Source organism: Hemiscyllium ocellatum, chromosome 34 (genome assembly GCF_020745735.1).
Source record: "Hemiscyllium ocellatum isolate sHemOce1 chromosome 34, sHemOce1.pat.X.cur, whole genome shotgun sequence".
Classification (NCBI taxonomy): domain Eukaryota; kingdom Metazoa; phylum Chordata; class Chondrichthyes; order Orectolobiformes; family Hemiscylliidae; genus Hemiscyllium; species Hemiscyllium ocellatum.
Genome location: NC_083434.1, coordinates 23,784,915 through 23,803,381, shown reverse-complemented (window position 1 = coordinate 23,803,381; position 18,467 = coordinate 23,784,915). Strand labels below are relative to the sequence as shown.

The window sequence follows — 18,467 nt, the reverse complement described above, 5'->3', positions numbered from 1 at the left end:
CATTCCATGCCCCCACCACTCTCTGGGTAAAGAACCCACCCCTGACATCTCCCCTATACCTTCCACTCTTCACCTTAAATTTATGTCCCCTTGTAATACTCTGTTGTACCCGGGGAAAAAGTTTCTGACTGTCTACTCTATCTATTCCTCTGATCATCTTATAAACCTCTATCAAGTCACCCCTCATCCTTCGCCGTTCCAACGAGAAAAGGCCGAGAACTCTCAACCTGTCCTCGTACGACCTATTCTCCATTCCAGACAACATACTGGTAAATCTTCTCTGCACCCTTTCCAAAGCTTCCACATCTTTCCTAAAGTGAGGCGACCAGAACTGCACACAGTACTCCAAATGTGGCCTAACCAAAGTCCTGTACAGCTGCAACATCACTTCACGACTCTTGAATTCAAACCCTCTGCTAATGAACGCTAATACACCATAGGCCTTCTTACAAGCTCTATCCACCTGAGTGGCAACTTTCAAAGATCTATGTACATAGACCCCAAGATCCCTCTGTTCCTCCACCTGACTGAGACCCTACCGTTAACCCTGTATTCCGCATTCTTATTTGTTCTTCCAAAATGGACAACCTCACACTTGGCAGGGTTGAACTCCATCTGCCACTCCTCAGCCCAGCTCTGCATCATATCTAAGTCCCTCTGCAGCCGACAACAGCCCTCCTCACTGTCCACAACTCCACCAATCTTTGTATCATCTGCAAATTTACTGACCCACCCTTCGACTCCCTCATCCAAGTCATTAATAAAAATTACAAACAGCAGAGGACGCAGAACTGATCCCTGCGGAACTCCACTTGTAACTGGGCTCCAGGCTGAATATTTACCATCTACCACCACTCTCTGACTTCGACCGGTTAGCCAGTTTTCAATCCAATTGGCCAAGTTTCCCTCTATCCCATGCTTCCTGACTTTCCGCATAAGCCTACCATGGGGAGCCTTATCAAATGCCTTACTAAAATCCATGTACACTACATCCACTGCTCTACCCTCATCCACATGCTTGGTCACCTCCTCAAAGAATTCAATAAGACTTGTAAGGCAAGACCTACCCTTCACAAATCCGTGCTGGCTGTCCCTAATCAAGCAGTGTCTTTCCAGATACTCATAAATCCTATCCCTCAGTACCCTTTCCATTACTTTGCCTACCACAGAAGTAAGACTAACTGGCCTGTAATTCCCGGGGTTATCCTTATTCCCTTTTTTGAACAGGGGCACAACATTCGCTACTCTCCAGTCCCCTGGTACCACCCCCGTTGACAGTGAAGACGAAAAGATCATTGCCAACGGTACTGCAATTTCCTCTCTTGCTTCCCACATAATCCTAGGATATATCCCGTCAGGCCCGGGGGACTTGTCTATCCTCAAGTTGTTCAAAATGTCCAACACATCTTCCTTCCTAACAAGTATCTCTTCTAGCTTACCAGTCCGTTTCACACTCTCCTCTTCAACGATACGGTCCCTCTCGTTCATAAATACTGAAGAAAAAGTACTATAATGTTCCCCTTTTAGCCAAGTGTAATAAATGGGAGCAATTTCTCGCTCTTCAGGTGTCTAATTAGGCAGTAATGAAGAACTGTTTATTTGGGTACCGAAGACTTTACATTGGATCTTGTCATGTGGCAAAATGAAACATCTCATCCTCCACACAATTTGATCAATATTGTCATTAATTGCATTAATTGCCGGATTTTTTTGTTACATTCTCTTGCTTAGGTGTTAATAAAAGAAAAACAACAATAATATTAATGTAAAAATGCTTTACCTCCTGAATTTTATTTCCCGCTAATCTCAATGGAAGGAGAGGCTTGGCTTGGTTAATATTTATTTTTGTTTCAAAGTCTTTTCAGGAAATGAGTTGAAAGTGTACGGTTTATCCGACTCAGTCTGTTGCCAGCTGTGAGATGGATGTGCTTCCCCGAGGGACTAGTGGTACAATGTGACAGTGTACACTGCACAATTTAAACTCAGGAATTTTTGTCTGTAAACTTTAAAAGATGCAAAATCATGGGCTAGGATTTATGCTACTTTGTGACTTACTCACATTGTACCAGAGGTATATCACAGAACAAGGTATACATCAAATACATTTCTTAAATTATATTTTCCAGTATATAAGTATTTTGAAACATGACATGCGGAAAGTGCTTGGGAGGAAAAGATAACTTTGGACCTATGATTTCCAAAGCTTCCACTATTGCCAGTTGCCTCATTTAATGTCAGGGTTTTGATCAATATTGGTTGCATTTGTCAACAATTCCATTATTATTGTAGAATGAAAATATGAGGGTGGTAGAAGGGAAACTATATAAACCTTGATCTTTCTGGGTCCATATTCCTGAAGAAGGGTCAATAGGCTCAAAATGTTAATCCTGCTTTCTCTCTGCAGATGCTGCCAGACCTGCTGAGTTTCTCCAGCACTTTCTGTTTTTCTGTCAATTCATATGTTGCTTACAATGTAGAGTGTTAGCTGGAATGCAGGAAAAGAGGGGCTTTTTTTTAAAAACCTAGTTTGAACTTTTATATTCAAAAGCACAACTGGCAAAATTATGTGTCTTCTTTCTCTCAGCCTGCAGGAAGCTGGACATAGCTGACATCATCTTCGTAATTGATGGATCAGGAAGCATATACCCTGAGGATTTCAGGAAAATGAAGACATTTATGAATGCCATTGTGAACAAGACCTTTACTGAAGCAGACAATGTGCATATAGGTCTGATACAGTTTGCCTCCAGTCCCAAGCTAGAGTTTGAACTTAGTGTACATTCAGTGAAAGCTGATCTACTTGCAGCGATTAATGACATGCAGCAGCTGGGAGGGGGCACTCTCACAGGTGATGCACTGAGATTTGCAGTGGACTATTTTGATGAAGCTAAAGGAGGTCGCCCTGATGTTCCTCAGTACCTCATAGTGATAACTGATGGAGAGGCTCAGGATGAGGTCCTTCAACCTGCCAAAGCCATAAGGAATAAAGGTGTCACCGTGTTTGCTGTGGGCATATTCAATGCTAACAGCACGCAGCTTCTGGAAATTGGAGGAGCTTGGGATAAAGTTCACTATGTGGAAAACTTTGATCTGCTGGATACTCCAGAAAAACAGGTCCTCTGGGAGATCTGCAGCCAGCCTGAAGGTAAGCACAGTGGGATAATTACTGGAGAATTGGAGAACAAGAAATTAACCTTAAGATGTAACTCTTCATCAGTAACTAATATTCAACAGGCTCTTTACTGAAGTCTTTGAGGTCAAATTTCCTAAGGCTTGCTGATACCACCCCACTTCCTCCTTGTTTGGAAAGGTCCGGAACAAAGGGCAGGATCTGTAAATTCCTTAGAGTTTTATTTGGACTGGATCTTCTGTCTGTCACCAACAAATCCATGGAAAGCACACGGCTGAGGGTGGGTTTGGAAACTCTTACACTTAGAATTTCTGTATTGTTGACATGTCAGATACTAAATGCCCATAGACCAAGAAGAAAGAGTTACACTAGTCTTTTCCATAAGTATCCACCAAGGGGTACAAGCTGTTTTGGCAAATAACATTGTTTTAAGTGGACTTTTCTCAGGCAATCAGATGCTAAACTGTCAGTGCTGTAAAATGATTAGTTTCAGCAGTAGGATGTGAGTATTCCGAATCATGTAAAGATTGAACAATAATTCTCCTGCTGTTCTTTATCCCCCCTTAGTCTGCTTGAGAACTGAAGCAGCAGATATTCTTTTTGTGGTCGATGGATCAGGCGACATACAGCCATACGATTTTGAGACGATGAAAAGATTCATGATGACATTGGTGAATAGTTCAGATGTGTCCCCCAGCAAGGTTCAGTTTGGCGCCATACTCTACAATAACGACCCTGACGTTCAATTCCGGCTCAGCCAGTTCGGGAGCAAAAACGAGGTCCGCCAGGCGATTAATCGAATGCAAATGAAAGAAGGACCCAGCTTCACTGCGCGTGCTCTTCAACAGGCCAAAGAACTTTTAGCCCTCGAGAAAGGAAGTCGGCAGACGGTTGGGGTTTCGCAGTTTGTCGTCGTGATTACTGATGAAGAAGCCGCGGATTCATCAGAGGTACCAGGGGCAGCGGAGGACATCAGAGAGGATGGAGTGACTGTCCTTGCTGTGGGGGTAGCAGGAGCCAATGAAAGAGAGCTCGAGGCCATCGGAGGCTCGAGGGAAAACTACCTTTATGTTCAAGACTTTGACGCCTTGAAAAACATAGTGAGGGATTTCTCACAGCTGGTTTGTACAAACACAAATCCAGGTAAAGGAACATTTGTAATCTAGTGATGAGTTCAGGGCAGAAATGTGAGTTAAAAGTCTGATAGTGCTTTTCCATATCAGTTGAGAATGGGAGTATGGGTTAGGTAACCTCACTCTATTTTGGCTCATGAAGGCTTTTTACTATCCAGTCAGCAATGCAGTTTAAAATAGGGCAGACCACCTTCCAACAAACATAAGGCAGGTGTGAGAGACTAAAGCTGTCAGTTCAGCAACAAGCATAGGAGACAGGAATTTGCCTTTACTCTGAATCAACCTCTCTAAAAATATCCATCAAAAACAGACATTACACTTTGGTGGGGAGGGGTGTGGCTAATTTAAAGAAGATCTCTTGGGGGTGATGGCTAAAGAGCTTTGTACATGTGCCAAGGCTCCCTTTGGCATTTTTATTCCACAAGGTGGCGTACAGGGCACTATAGGTACAATGTAGACCCCAGGCACCTGTCTCCTGTATTACATAGAATGTACCAAATGTGTTGAGAAACAATGACCTCAATTCACAAGACTAAACTTTGACTGTTTCTAAGCAGAACAGACTTAGGTTGAAAATTCCAGCATAGAAAAAATGTAGAATACAATTTCAAGCTGCATGAAAGCTTCCTTAATGATTGAAGAATACACTACTTGGAATATCCAAGAACATGCCAGGTTTAATCTTGGGGCCCTGGCTGTAATCACTTGGAGTGTCATGTATACCCACCACAGGAAATCATGGCTAAGGTTCCAGTGTGTGGTTCACTATAATATATTTTCTGCTTAATATTTGGATGTCTGATCAGGGCAGGTAGGGGTAACACTTTCTATGGAGTACTGTGTCCAGTCTGGTCACCCTGTTATAGGAAGGATATTGTTAAATTGGCGAGTATTCAGAAAAGATTTACCAGATTGTTGCTGGGAATGTAAGATTTGAATTATAAATATAGTCTGTAAAGGCTGAGTCTTTTTTTCAGCAGAGCATAGGAGATCGAGGGGGAACCTTAAAATTATGACAAGCAGAGATAAGGTGCATTGCAAGGGTCTTTTCCTTAGGGTGGGTGAGTTCAAAACAAGGGGGCATATTTTTAAGGTGAGAGGGGAAAGCTTTAAAAAGGCCATGAGGGGCAACATTTTTATACAGGGCGTGGTTCATGTGTGAAATGAACTTCCAGAGGAAGTGATTGTTGCAGATACCATTACAACGTTTAAAAGACATTTGGATAAGTACATGAATAGGAATGTTTTGGAGGGATATGGGCCAAATGCAATTTGGGAACATGTTCACCATAGACTAATTGGAAAGAAGGGTCTGTTTTCATGCTGCATGACTCTATAACTCTATAACACTATGATGCTACCAATGGATGACTGATCACTTTATTCCTTGCACATTTGGAATGGAGAATGGTTGGATCAAGGGACACAAATAGCACTTCTCACATTGTCTACACTTATCGCATGTTGTTGTCTGTTGTGGCCAAGTGGTTCTGAACCTTATTAAGAAGGCTAATTCCAGCAGCAATTTGCACCCTGTTACAGTGTGATATGGAGGTCTTGTTACAGAATGCCTTTGAGTGGAAGGTCAGGCTTAAAATTGAGAGGGTAATGGGGCTGAATAGCTGGTATGGATCTGACTGCTGCTAAAAGAAAAAAAGTTCAATTCTCATTTCAGTTGGAGTGGATTTGGGCTTTGTCTACCCACATTAAAAGTTCTGGTACTGTTACTTACCATTAACATTTACCTGCTATTGGAGCAAAACTGACCGGGGTGAAACTGATTGGATTACTACCCAGGCCAGTGGTAGTGTCCATATCTCTAGGCCAGAAGCCTGGGTTCAAATTTCACTTGGTCCAGAGCTATGTCATAACATCTCTGAATAGATTGATTCAAATGTTTTAATAGCCCTGGAGCAATTAGACAGAGCAGAAAGTAAAGAGGTGGAGAATGAACACAATTTCCAAACATTTAAAAAGCGGACACTATATATCAGGGCAAATTACTACCCAACATACCATTGTAAGTTGACAATAAATATGAACCACACTCTGAACATGAGCACCTCCATAAAAGAGAAGATTAGGGGAAGAGAGAAATGTGATAATTTGTGCAAATCTTTAATTGGATACTTTTTTCTTTTGATAGTCTGTGATCTTCAACGAGCAGACATTGTCTTTCTAGTCGATGGATCTGAGAGCATAATTGCTGAAGATTTCAGCTACATTAAATCTTTCATGAAAAACATGGTTAGCTTTTTCAGTATTGTCCCCTGTATGTGCCAGTTTGGTCTGGCTCAATTCAGTACATCGTTTCAAAAAGAATTTGACCTGAAGGATTTCCCAGACAGAAAGATGTTGATGACTGAGATTGAAAAAATGGTTCAATTGAATCAAGGCACTCAAATTGGATCAGCGCTGATGCAAGCGACCAGGCTGTTCACGAGAGAGGCAGGTAGTCGGAAAGCTTTGAACGTGCCCCAGTTCCTGATCGTGATCACTGATGGGAGGTCGAAAGAGAATGTGATAGGCCCAGCTGATAACCTGAGGGGCAACGGGATTCAAATTTTGTCCGTAGGGGTAGGGCAGGCAGATCTGAAACAGCTTCTCCAAATCTCCGGATCACGGGACAAGATCTATTTTGTTGACAGTTTTCGAGATTTGGGCAAGATTAAACAAAGGATTGCCCGCAGTCTTTGTAAGGATCAGCCAGTTCCAGGTGAGTGAATGATTCTTTCTCTCTCTTCTTCAGTTGGCCACTGCTTTTACTGCCCTCTATCTTGGTCACCAGATTAAAGAAAGGTATCTCATCCAGCTTCCAGATGCAGTGATTTAATGATGACATGGAAGATTCGTTTTCAGACATTTCATCACCATATTAGGTAACATCATCACTGATGTGACTGAAAACAAACCTTCTAGCACAGCGAGCAAACTTACATCCAGATCCTCAACCTGAGCTACAAATCTTCTCAAACTTGTTAAAAATGACAAATGCAGTCTAGCTGGGTATGATAGTTTCATAGTTATACTACTGACCTGATGATGCAAGAAACCTGAGTTTGAACACCATCATAGCATTTGGGAATTAGCAATCTAGAGTCATAGAGATGTACAGCATAGAAACAGACTCTTCGGTCCAACCCGTCCATGCCGACCAGATATTTCAACCCACTCTAGGCCCACCTGCCAGCACCCAGCCCATATTCCTCCAAATCCTTCCTATTCATATACATATCCAAATGCCTCTTAAATGTTGAAATTGTACCAGCTTCCAGCACATTCCATACACGTACTACCCTCTGCATGAAAAAGTTGCTCGTTAGGTCTCTTTTATATCTTTCCCCTCTGACCCTAAACCTATGCCCTCTAGTTTTGAACTCCCCGACCCCAGGGAAAAGACTTTGTCTATTTATCCTATCCATGCCCCTCATAATTGTGTGAATCTCTATAAGGTCACCCCTCAGCCTCTGATGCTCCAGGGCAAACAGCCCCAGCCTGTTCAGCCTCTCCCTGTAGCTCAGATCCTCAAACCCTGGCAACATCCTTGTAAATCTTTCTGAACCCTTTCAAGTTTCACAACGTCTTTCCGATAGGAAGAAGACCAGAATTGCACGCAATATTCTAATAGTGGCCTAACCAATGTCCTGTACAACCACAACATGTCCTCCCAACTCCTGTACTCAATACTCTGACCAATAAAGGAAAGCATACCAAACGTCTTCTTCACTATCCTATCTACCTGTGACTCCACTTTCAATGAGCTATGAACCTGCACTCCAAAGTCTCTTTGTTTAGCAACACTCCCTAGGACCTTACCATTAAGTGTATAAGTCCTGCTAAGATCTGCTTTCCCAAAATGCAGCACCTCACATTTATCTGAATTAAACTCCATCTGCCACTTCCCAGCCTATTGGCCTATCTGGTACAGATCCTGTTGTAATCTGAGGTAACCCTCTTCGCTATCCACTACACCTCCAATTTTGGTGTCATCTGCAAACTTACTAACTGTACCTCTTATGCTCACATCCAAATCATTTATGTAAATGACAAAAAGTAGAGGGACCAGCACCGATTCTTGTGGCATTCCACTGGTCACAGGCCTCCAGTCTGAAAAACAACCCTCCACCACCACCCTCTGTCTTCTACCTTTGAGCCAGTTTTGTATCCAAATGGCTAGTTCTCCCTGTATTCCATGAAATCTAACCTTGCTAATCAGTCTCCCATGGGGAACCTTGTCGAACACCTTACTGAAGTCCATTTAGATCACATCTACTGCTCTGCCTTCAAAAATCTTCTTTGTTACTTCTTCAAAAAGTCAATCAAGTTTGTGAGACATGATTTCCCACGCACAAAGCCCTGTTGACTGTCCCAAATCAGTCCTTGCCTTTCCAAATGCATGTACATCCTGTCCCTCAGAATTCCCTCCAACAACTTGCCCACCACCGAAGTCAGGTGCACCGGTCTATAGTTCCATGGCTTGTCTTTACCACCCTTCTTAAATAGTGGCACCACGTTTGCCAACCTCAAGTCTTCCGGCACCTCATCTGTGACTATCGTTGATACATTCTCGGGCACACCTGAAATGGTCCTGGGGATTTATCCACTTTTAACCATTTCAAGACATCCAGTACTTCCTCCTCTGTAATCTGGACATTTTGCAAGATGTCACCATCTATTTCCCTACAGTCTATATCTTCCATTGTCCGAGTAAAAGTAACAATGAAGCTGTCAGATTGTTGTAAACATCCTTAGGGTTTATTAATGCCCATTCGGGAAGGAAACTTACTGTTCTGTATTTTTCATTCATTTGTGGGATGAAGGTATTGCTCCATGGTGAGTGCTCCATGGCTTCAGCCCTGCCTACATCTGGAATCTCCTTCAGCCTCATCATCAATATAAAAGTAGGCAAGTTACATTGTAACTGTGCAGTGCTGTTATAAGACCATACCTGAAGAATCCCTGGCAATTCTCAATTCTCCCTCACTCCCCTAACATTTCTCACATCATCTACATCCTCTCTGACAATGTTCACTCACATATCAACCCCTGATGCTCATTAACTAACCTGTAGACCTGACATTGCACAACTCCCTTTCATTCTCCCCTCCCAGCCCCCCCAACCCCGCCAGGCATTGCTCACTCCTACCTCACCCCTGACAATGATTGTCAGGGGTGGGGGCATTGGCAATGTTCACCTCTCCTTCAGCCCCGAACATTACTCATGTCACCTTCACTTCCATCAATCCCTGTTAAAAGTCAAGTGCGTATAGAGCATGTTTGCTTGGAACTGGCTGTTTCATTGGGAATTGTATGTGAGCCTGGGCAGAGGGAAACCGACATCAGAATTGTAAACTTCCCGCAAAATTACTGGAGGGAGGTGGGCACAAGGAGTCACAAGGGCCCAGATCACAGGGTCCTGAGGCAAAACAGTTGCTTAAGTTGTATCATTTACTGTCTACAAGATGCATTACAAAAATGCATCAAAGATCCTCATGGACAAGGGCAGCAGACAGATGGCAACACCATCCACTGCAAGTTCCCTTCCAAACCACTTCCCATCCATGACTTGAAAGTATTTCACTGCTCCTTTAGTGTCCATATAGGTCACATCTACTGCTCTGCCCTCAACAATCATCTTTGTTACTTCTTCAAAAACCTCAATCAAATCCTGGAATTCCCTCCCTAATGGTATTATGGTTCTATCTACACCACATGGAACTGCAACGGTTCAAGAAGGTTGCTTTCCACTGCCTTCTCAATATGGAATGAATGCTGGCCTAACCAGCAATGCCTACATCCCATAGTAAATGAAAAGTTTATTACCCCTCCCATATCAGATGATAGAGGCCAGTCAAAATAAAACACTGGTTTGGCCAGCAATGACTTAACCCAAGAAGGAATGAAAGGAAAATCATAGTTGCGGCTTCCTAACCCATCTCTGGTCCTAGCAATCACTTTTGGTGAAGATATTTTAACATAGGGATTGTCCGGGGTATAGGAAATGGGACAACATTGTGACATTTCAGCTTTGTATCCCACCAAAGTGCAGATGTTGGATCTGGGGAGGATAATTCCACTGCTTGCCTATAGTTGTGATGCAAAGGATCATTGTGCATCATCTGGTCATACAGCATTCTTACACTGTATGACTCACTTGTTATTATTGTCAAAGTAGAAACAACGATGGCGTTAGAGCTACCAATTTCACTGCCCTAATTAGACAAGCTACTTCTTTTTTTCAGGATGTACCATTGATGTTGCTGTGGGAGTTGACCTCCCTAGTCAAGCACGCTTCTCAAATACAGCCCGCAGCCAGCTGAACCTGCAGATGCAGTACCTGGACAGCCTAATCCAACGAATGACGGACTTACAGAACATCAGCTGCATAGCAGGTTACAGTCTCAATGTCAGGGCGGGATTTCACATCACTGACAGAGTTGGAAGGACACGCTTTGACTCCAATTTCGAAAGCTATAATTTAGATGTCTTGGGAAAGGCAAGATCATTTCTGCTGTCAGCGATGGACCAGATCAGTTTGACTGCTGATTATTTGCTGTCGTTTGCAAGCAAATTTGAGCAGGAGTCGGGCAAAAATGTGAAGGTAAAATTCCTTTCTATGTGAGGTTATCTGTTTTTAGTGAAAGTAAGCAGATATGGGATAGTAGCAAAACGTCTGACCACTTTTGCAGATGTGCTATTCTGGTGTTCTTTGTTTTGCACAGTTCCTATCCATTTCTCCACTATTTTGTCCTTTTGGAAGCTTCCAAATCATTTCCCAGTGTAACGTTTGAAAATTAATGTGATCCCAGATATCCATTGTAAAATTGAAATTAGTTCAAATACCTAGATTTCAGCTAGATTCTCCATGTTTTTTGATGGCTGAAGACTCTTCAGCCACTCTCATGCTGTGTGCTGATCCCTGCTGAACATTAATTCCTATAAAGATGATGGTCGTGCATTTGTCCTGCTGTACATTGTCCTGTTTAATGATAGCATCCATACATGTGTCCTGAAGCATAAAGATGGTGGCTGTTAACCTGGGCCCGTACCCGGTAGATGCCTTGCAGTTGTCAATTTGCAAAAGTGAGATAAGCAGCTTTTCATTAAGACTTTGGGGCCTGTGCAATCTCTGTGGAACCTCCCCATTCATTCACCAGGTGCAATGCTCCCCTCTGCTCCAACTTGTGAGGATGATGTGGAGGTGCCAGTGTTGGAAGAGGGTGGACAAGGTCAAAAGTTACACAACACAAGGCTATAGTCCCTTAGGTTTATTTGTAATCACAAACTTTCCGAATGCTGCCCCTTCAACAGGCAAACTTGGAAGGAGATCGAGAAAGTAGCAGGGCCAGTGCAAATACCCGTTGGCTGATGGTGATGGAGTTTGTGATCCCATTCACTGCTTCTGCAACCCCAATGATGATTACAGTCCAAGTTTTGGGAAGTGCTGATCTACAGCAACCCTTATATCCTTGTGGTGCATTACCATAGAAAGATTAAATCTGGTTGTCGAGTCTATAACATGTAGAATTTATAACTTCTGGATGTTTCTATATTTGTTCCATCCACCTTTAGGTCCTTGACAATTCATTAAAGTCATGTGTCACTGGAAAACTGACAGGATGTTGCATTATCCTTTAATTTTATTTTCAACCGATGTTCACCTTGTACGCTCCACAACAACTACACTTGAATTTTTAATAAGAGTTGTAATCATTAATGGACAGTGAGCAACTTTAGGATTTTATTTCATTCTGATATTACTTATCATATAATATCACCATAATCAATACTAGTCTGATGAGAAATATCAGGGGTTGCTAAAGGGATACAATAATATTCTATCCAACTGAAATGCCGATCATGGTGAGATAAATTGCAGCTAAGTTACATTAATTTCCATAGTGACATGGATGTGCTGTCATTCCCAAACATCGAGGAAGAAAACCTGACCATTCTTTAACCTTGCTGAGTTTCTCCCGCATTCCCTGTATTTGTAAAATTTTAACCAATCTCCTTGACATATTGTTGGAGCGTAAATGATATCTAATCCTGCTCAATGGTAAACACATTCATCATAGGCATTAAACTTCTTATGACGAGTATAATTCATTTAGATTGATCATTAACTTCCATTATTTTCATTACGTTTAGTACTCTGCCTTTTAGCTGAACTTACACACAAAACGCCTATTAACGGTACTTTGGGCAATCATGAGATTCATTCCTTCATTATTTCTGTTCTAATTTTGACTTGTGCTGTATTAACCAAATATGATAATGGTGCATTTAACTTCCTTCTGCTTGTCTTTAATCCTTACGTTACATTATTATCTGCATCTAGTATCTGGACTAATCCAAAACATAATTGGCCTTCCTATTCTTTGTGGCAATATACCTTATTTGTTCTGTAAGACTGCTTTACTTTGTCCGCTATTGCTAATGCTTCATGAAACCCGACAAAGTACTCAGTTATTACAGACTGTCTTCAGTCAAAACTACAGAATGTTCCAATCTGCCGTTTCTAACTTTTTTTTACAACTCTCTGTCTCTTTAGATGATAGTGATGTTTACGAACGGAATAGCGGATAGCATGAATAGACTCAAGGAAGCATCAAACAGACTCCGGCTTAATGGTAACTAACTGGGGGTTATCTGTGAGCATGTTTTGAAAACAGTGGGGAATACTGATTATATTGAATGTTGGCACTGAACAATAACATTTAATCAAAAAACATTCAGGGATTACATTTTCTATTGGGTTTTGGCAAGTACATCTGGGACAGATGTTAATTTCTGTCTTAGGTATGATGATAGATATCCTCCTTCAATTTTCATAACATTATGGGACATTTAGAACAAAGAGATTCCATTGTTGAAATCAAAACAAAGTTATGAGAAACATTTGTGCCCATTTCCGTCATCGTGACAAGATTTTAACAGACAATTTGTTGGATACTCAAACATTCTATTTCTTCCATTTCTGTCTTATACAATGCCATGCTTTTAATGACAGCAAAATGGTTGAGATTTTGAAAGATTGGAATGTTTGTGTTGATAGATCCTTTGGTTTTGTCACATTCTGAAGGATATGGAGAACTTTTTTTAAATTAGTTACAAATGGGAAAGAACAAATTCATGCTGTTTTCCACTGCCAAGCCAAATAGAACAGGACTTTTAAGCTGGGCAAGAAACTAAACCTTTCCATATTGAAACGGTGTATACCTCTGTGGCGAGAAGGCAAGAGAAGAGAGTGGTGGAGCTCATCCAAAATGTTGCCCATATCATAACTAGGAATAAAGAACAGAGGAGAGATTTGTCAAGAGAATATGTGAATTGAAGGATATGTGAAACCCAATAAATCAATCTGCCAATGCAATTTTGTAGGAAGTGCATATAAAAAACAGAACATCATTGCAATGAGTTCTGCAATTACCAATACATACATTTTTGTTGCAGAAAAATTATGAAAGGGCAGAATGTTTAGTTCATCTCGCATGCCTGTCAATTGCTAGAACCCAAAATGCAGATGAATGAGTCATTCCACACTGGGACCACGCTGATTAATAACCTGATCAATGCTGACAGATTTTAACAGTGGGCAATCAATGTTTAATTTTCCAACCAGGTGTCAATGCCCTAATCACAGTTGCAATGGAAAACACTGTCGACGTTGATGAGCTTCATGAACTGGAGTTTGGCAGAGGATTTGGCTACAAACGCCGACTGGCCATTGGAATGCGTGATATTGGGGATGCATTGCGCACTGAGATTGTAAGTGACTTTAAAAGAAAACCTAACATCAGGAACAAGTTTTAGGAAAAAACTAATTTCCAAAAACAATCCATTGATTTAGTCATTTGTTGTTTTCTAAACTGATCTCAATTAGACTTTGAATGATGAGAAGTGAATTAGCTGACAAAAGTATAGTCAGTAACTGTGCAGCCAAATGCATAATTAGTTCAATATGCGATTGCTCATAGTATGTTAAGACAGCCAAGAGCTTACATTTGGAGACCTAGCTCTTCAAAAATACTGAAGTTAATAGTTATCGCTTATATTGTCTAAAACATCATGAACAGAATTTTTTTGTTCCTCATTTGGTGTTTTTGGGCTCAAGAGAAATCTCTGGATGGCGTTCTCACTGCCCAACTGCCTGCCACCAACCTGTTCTCAAGTTTGCCTGGGACAGGTAAGGTCTAGCACCAGGGCTGCATCCTTGGCAGCATCAGTATTGAGGGAGGAAGTCAGGGACAGGGATTCTATTCCCACAGCTATATGGCACAAATTGGGATGCCTCAGATTGAGATTCCCCAATTGTCTTCTGTCCTCAAATTCACCCTTTGTTCTGGGAAACCATATAAATAATCTAAACCTATTATGAAATCAATTGTAGACATCTCATCTCCAACAAGAAACTCTGAAAATGGCCACCCATTGTTTCTTGCTTTCTCATGTCCAAGTCTCAACTGTATTAGTTAAATGTTGGCTATACTTTGAATTGCAAAGACTTTTGGTTTATTTATCAGTCACTCAAACCAGATATTTCTCTTAGTTTACATGTATAGTTTCAATCTCCAATCCTAAAATAACATGAAATTAGATACTTTGATTAAGATCTTCCCTGCTGTCTTGGAGGTTAGAACTAGACACAATATTTGATATTTACTTTGAAGGGAGCATGTGACAGTTCCATAAAACTCCTTCATTGCGGTGCTATATGAAGCTAATTGTTCCTCACCCTATACGGATGCAAAAATAAGACAGGATAATATGTCAATCATAAAAAATGTTGCTAAACCTGGTTAAATATTTTCAAAATTGTATGTTGTTCCAGGACACAATTGCAGAAAGAGAATGCTGTGATATAATTTGCAAGTGTTTAGGACAACCGGGTAAACATGGACAACAAGGAGAGCAAGGAGTTAAAGTAAGACAAAATATGACTGTTACTGTTAGGATTGAGATTTGTTAAAATAATTCAGGTACAGTTACGGTTATTAGTACTCAGAAAATACCATTCAAATCCCACCAGATAAACACAGCTTAAAATAAATATATACATCAAGGACAATGACCACAAAGTTGTTAAAGTTTTCCAGAAACCAGCTGGTTTATGAATGTCCTATTGGGAAGCAAACATGCATGTTGCGGCAGACTCAATGGGCTGAATGGCCTATTTTGTTACTGTGGTTTATGGCTTGTAAGAGGTCTGGCCAATAGATGACTCTGATTGCATAGCAAAACAAAGTACAGCAAATGCTCGAGATCTAAAATAAAAACAGGGAGTGCTGGAGAAACTGAGCAGGCCTGATAGAAATTATGTAGAGAGAGAAAAACAGAGTTAATGTTTCAAGTCCAGCAGAACCCCTCTTCAAATGTGATTAATTTGTAGATGCTGTTTGAAGTGGCCTATCAATTCACTTAGTTACATTAAGGGTAACTTGAGATTAAAAAATAAATATAGGCCTCAACCCAAGAAAAAATTCAAAAAGAAGATTTAATTTGGCAGTACAAACCATGTTAAACGTATGTTTAAATGATTTTAATATTTTCAGCAACAATGAGGAAATAAAAGTCTCTGCAGTGTTTTTATACAATGTCAATTTTTAAGAATTTCCATTTGTCATTTAAAAAACACTAAACCAATTTAATGAGCTTTAATGTTGATGGGAATGTTGTAATGGTCTCTGCTGGGCTCTGAAGATCTCTTTATAATTGTGAGGCAAATGTTCCAATGGAATTCTGTTGTAATTTTGCTGGGAATATGGGAGAGAGACTATATAAATAACATGTACCTTGGTGTTCCAACTTTTAGTTTACAAGGGAGTTTGCAGCTTGTCTTGTAATGACTAACATCAAATTAATCCAACCAAGATTTATTGGCATGGAGGCAACCAGAGACAAGCACACAATTTCTTTCTTTTCCTTCTCTCCTTAGTCTTCCAATCACTGAGTAGATGATTGATGAACAAGACCAGACTGCTGAATGGTGGGGTGCACCAGATCTTTAGTGTTAAATTCAAGAAAACTATGCTGGCTCTCTTGCAAATTGGACTGATAATTCTTTAGAGTTGTACAGCACAGAAACACACCCTTCAGTCCAACTCGTTCATGCTAACCAGATATCCAAAAAGAATCTAGTCTCATTTGCCAGCATTTGGTCTATCTCCCTCTAAACCCTTCCTATTCATATATCCATCCAGATGTCTTGTAAATTTTGTTATTGTACCAGTCTCCACCACTTCCTTTGGCAGGTCATTCCATACATGCACCAGCCTCTGCCTGAAAAAGATGCTACTTCTAAATCTTTTCCATCTCACCTTAAACCTAGGCCTTCTAGTTTTGCACTCCCCTTACCCTTGGAAAAAAAACTTCTCTGTTCACCCTATTCATTCCCCTCATAATTTATAAACCTCTATAAGGTCACCTCTTAGCCTCTGACACTTAAGGGAGAACAGCCCCAGCCTTTTCAGCCTCTCCTTGTAGCTCAAACCCTTAAACCCTGGCAACATCCTTGTAAATCTTTTCTGCACCCGTTCAAGTTTCACAGCATCCTTCCTTTAGGAAGGAGACCAGAATTAAATGCAGTATTCCAAATGTTGCCATCAGCTCCAGCTGAAAAAAATCTCAAAAAGGGAGCATCTCTTACAGCTATGATTTTTTTCCATCCACCATTTTGGATTTCCCACTTTCTTGGGGATACTAAAGAGGGGATTGGGCGGTGGGGGCACTTGATGGAAGAGGTGAGTTGTGATACTGGCAGATGAAATTATTACCCCCTTGTGGATCTTACAGCTTGTTCCATAGTTTACAGTTCTTATAAAGGAATTGTGCAGGGGGAGAGCATTGCTGGATAAATGAAGGGAACTGCCTCTTGACCCATTAATTTTGACGGAGCTGCTAAGAGGACTCTTCAGTGGGTGCCTAGCAATGCTGATGTTGGGGACAAAGTCTCTATTAGCACTGCATAATAAAATTAGAAAACATTTCTCATCAATCGAGTGGCTCAGTGAGTTTACCACTGTGACACAGTGTGTTTTCTATCTATGCTTGTGTTAGGTCTGTGTTAATTTTGCTGACCTCAACCAAGCTCTAATAATTAATTTCAATTAATTACACAACCATGAATTGTGAAAGAAGAGGATTTCTGATGCTATATAGAAACCAAGGCTGAGAGCCACCTATTTATGGAAAATGAATAAAATCATGATTGAGAATGGCTGTCAGACTCCATGTGGTGAAATGGTACCTCAGCTCCCACTGTCTATACTCTCATTGGTGAGAGTCAGAAGATACCTGATATCCATGGAACTTTACATTAGCATAGGATCATCAAGGTATTCAGGGCAGAGCAGGAGAGAGCATTGGTGGGAGATAAATTAGAAAGTTAGGAAAACCTGTCTCCAATTATTTTCCTGCCTTTTCCTTAAAGGCTCAAAATCTAGGCATCAGGGCCCCATTCACAAAATCTCCTCCACTGGCAAACCTAGACAGTGAAGGCTGTAAACCAACCCATCTTCTTATCCTGACTTAGAAGCAATCAACAGGAGTGTCTGCTCTTAAACCTTCCAGCTTGGTCAAAGTATTGGTGATCAGTTTGATCATCTGAATGTTACTGATGGAACACCAACATATCAGCTATTGATGGGCTATGAAGAATGAAGAAATTCTTGTCAACTGTCCATTTTTAGTCAATGTATAATTGACAGTTTTTGAAGGACTTATTGTTCCCCTTTGTGAATGAGCTGATTTTTCCCCAGTATGTGGAGGAGGGGCCAATGTATACACTTCAGGCCATGGCACCGAGGTGGGGCTACACTAAAGGGATGTTTACACCTTGTTTTGTTTTATGTACTGGCCTCTGATTGTAATATGGGATAAAAATAAGTAAACACCTTACTATTGGCAAAGGCATCCACTGATACCAGAGCAACAAAAGCATCTATCTCAATATTGTTATCATAGTAACAACCAGCAGCAGAGGATCCACTAACTCTGCATTCTTATCAACTTTCTGATCGGTCCACCACACTCCTGGTAAAATTGCATTGGCTGCTTGGGGAGCAGAAAGGTGGCTCCAAAGTGTCTGATGAATAGCTTATGCCCAATTCTCCTGCTCTGCAGATTCTGCCTGACCTGCTGTGCTTTTCCAGCACCACACTCTTGACTCCAACGTGTCTGAGGCAATTTGTCAAATGGAATAT

The 18,467-nt window shown here is 41.1% G+C and overlaps 1 protein-coding gene across 1 annotated transcript in view; it reads left to right on the top strand.

Annotated features, from left to right (window-relative positions):
* The window catches only part of LOC132832154 (collagen alpha-6(VI) chain-like), a 115,578-nt gene that overhangs the window by 30,357 nt on the left and 66,754 nt on the right, over positions 1-18,467 (top strand). Inside the window, exons 7-13 of the mRNA XM_060849903.1 lie at positions 2,585-3,145; positions 3,698-4,273; positions 6,410-6,979; positions 10,506-10,864; positions 12,818-12,896; positions 13,889-14,034; positions 15,098-15,190. Of these exons, the coding sequence (XP_060705886.1) occupies positions 2,585-3,145; positions 3,698-4,273; positions 6,410-6,979; positions 10,506-10,864; positions 12,818-12,896; positions 13,889-14,034; positions 15,098-15,190 (2,384 nt within the window). The remainder of the gene's footprint in view (positions 1-2,584; positions 3,146-3,697; positions 4,274-6,409; positions 6,980-10,505; positions 10,865-12,817; positions 12,897-13,888; positions 14,035-15,097; positions 15,191-18,467) is intronic.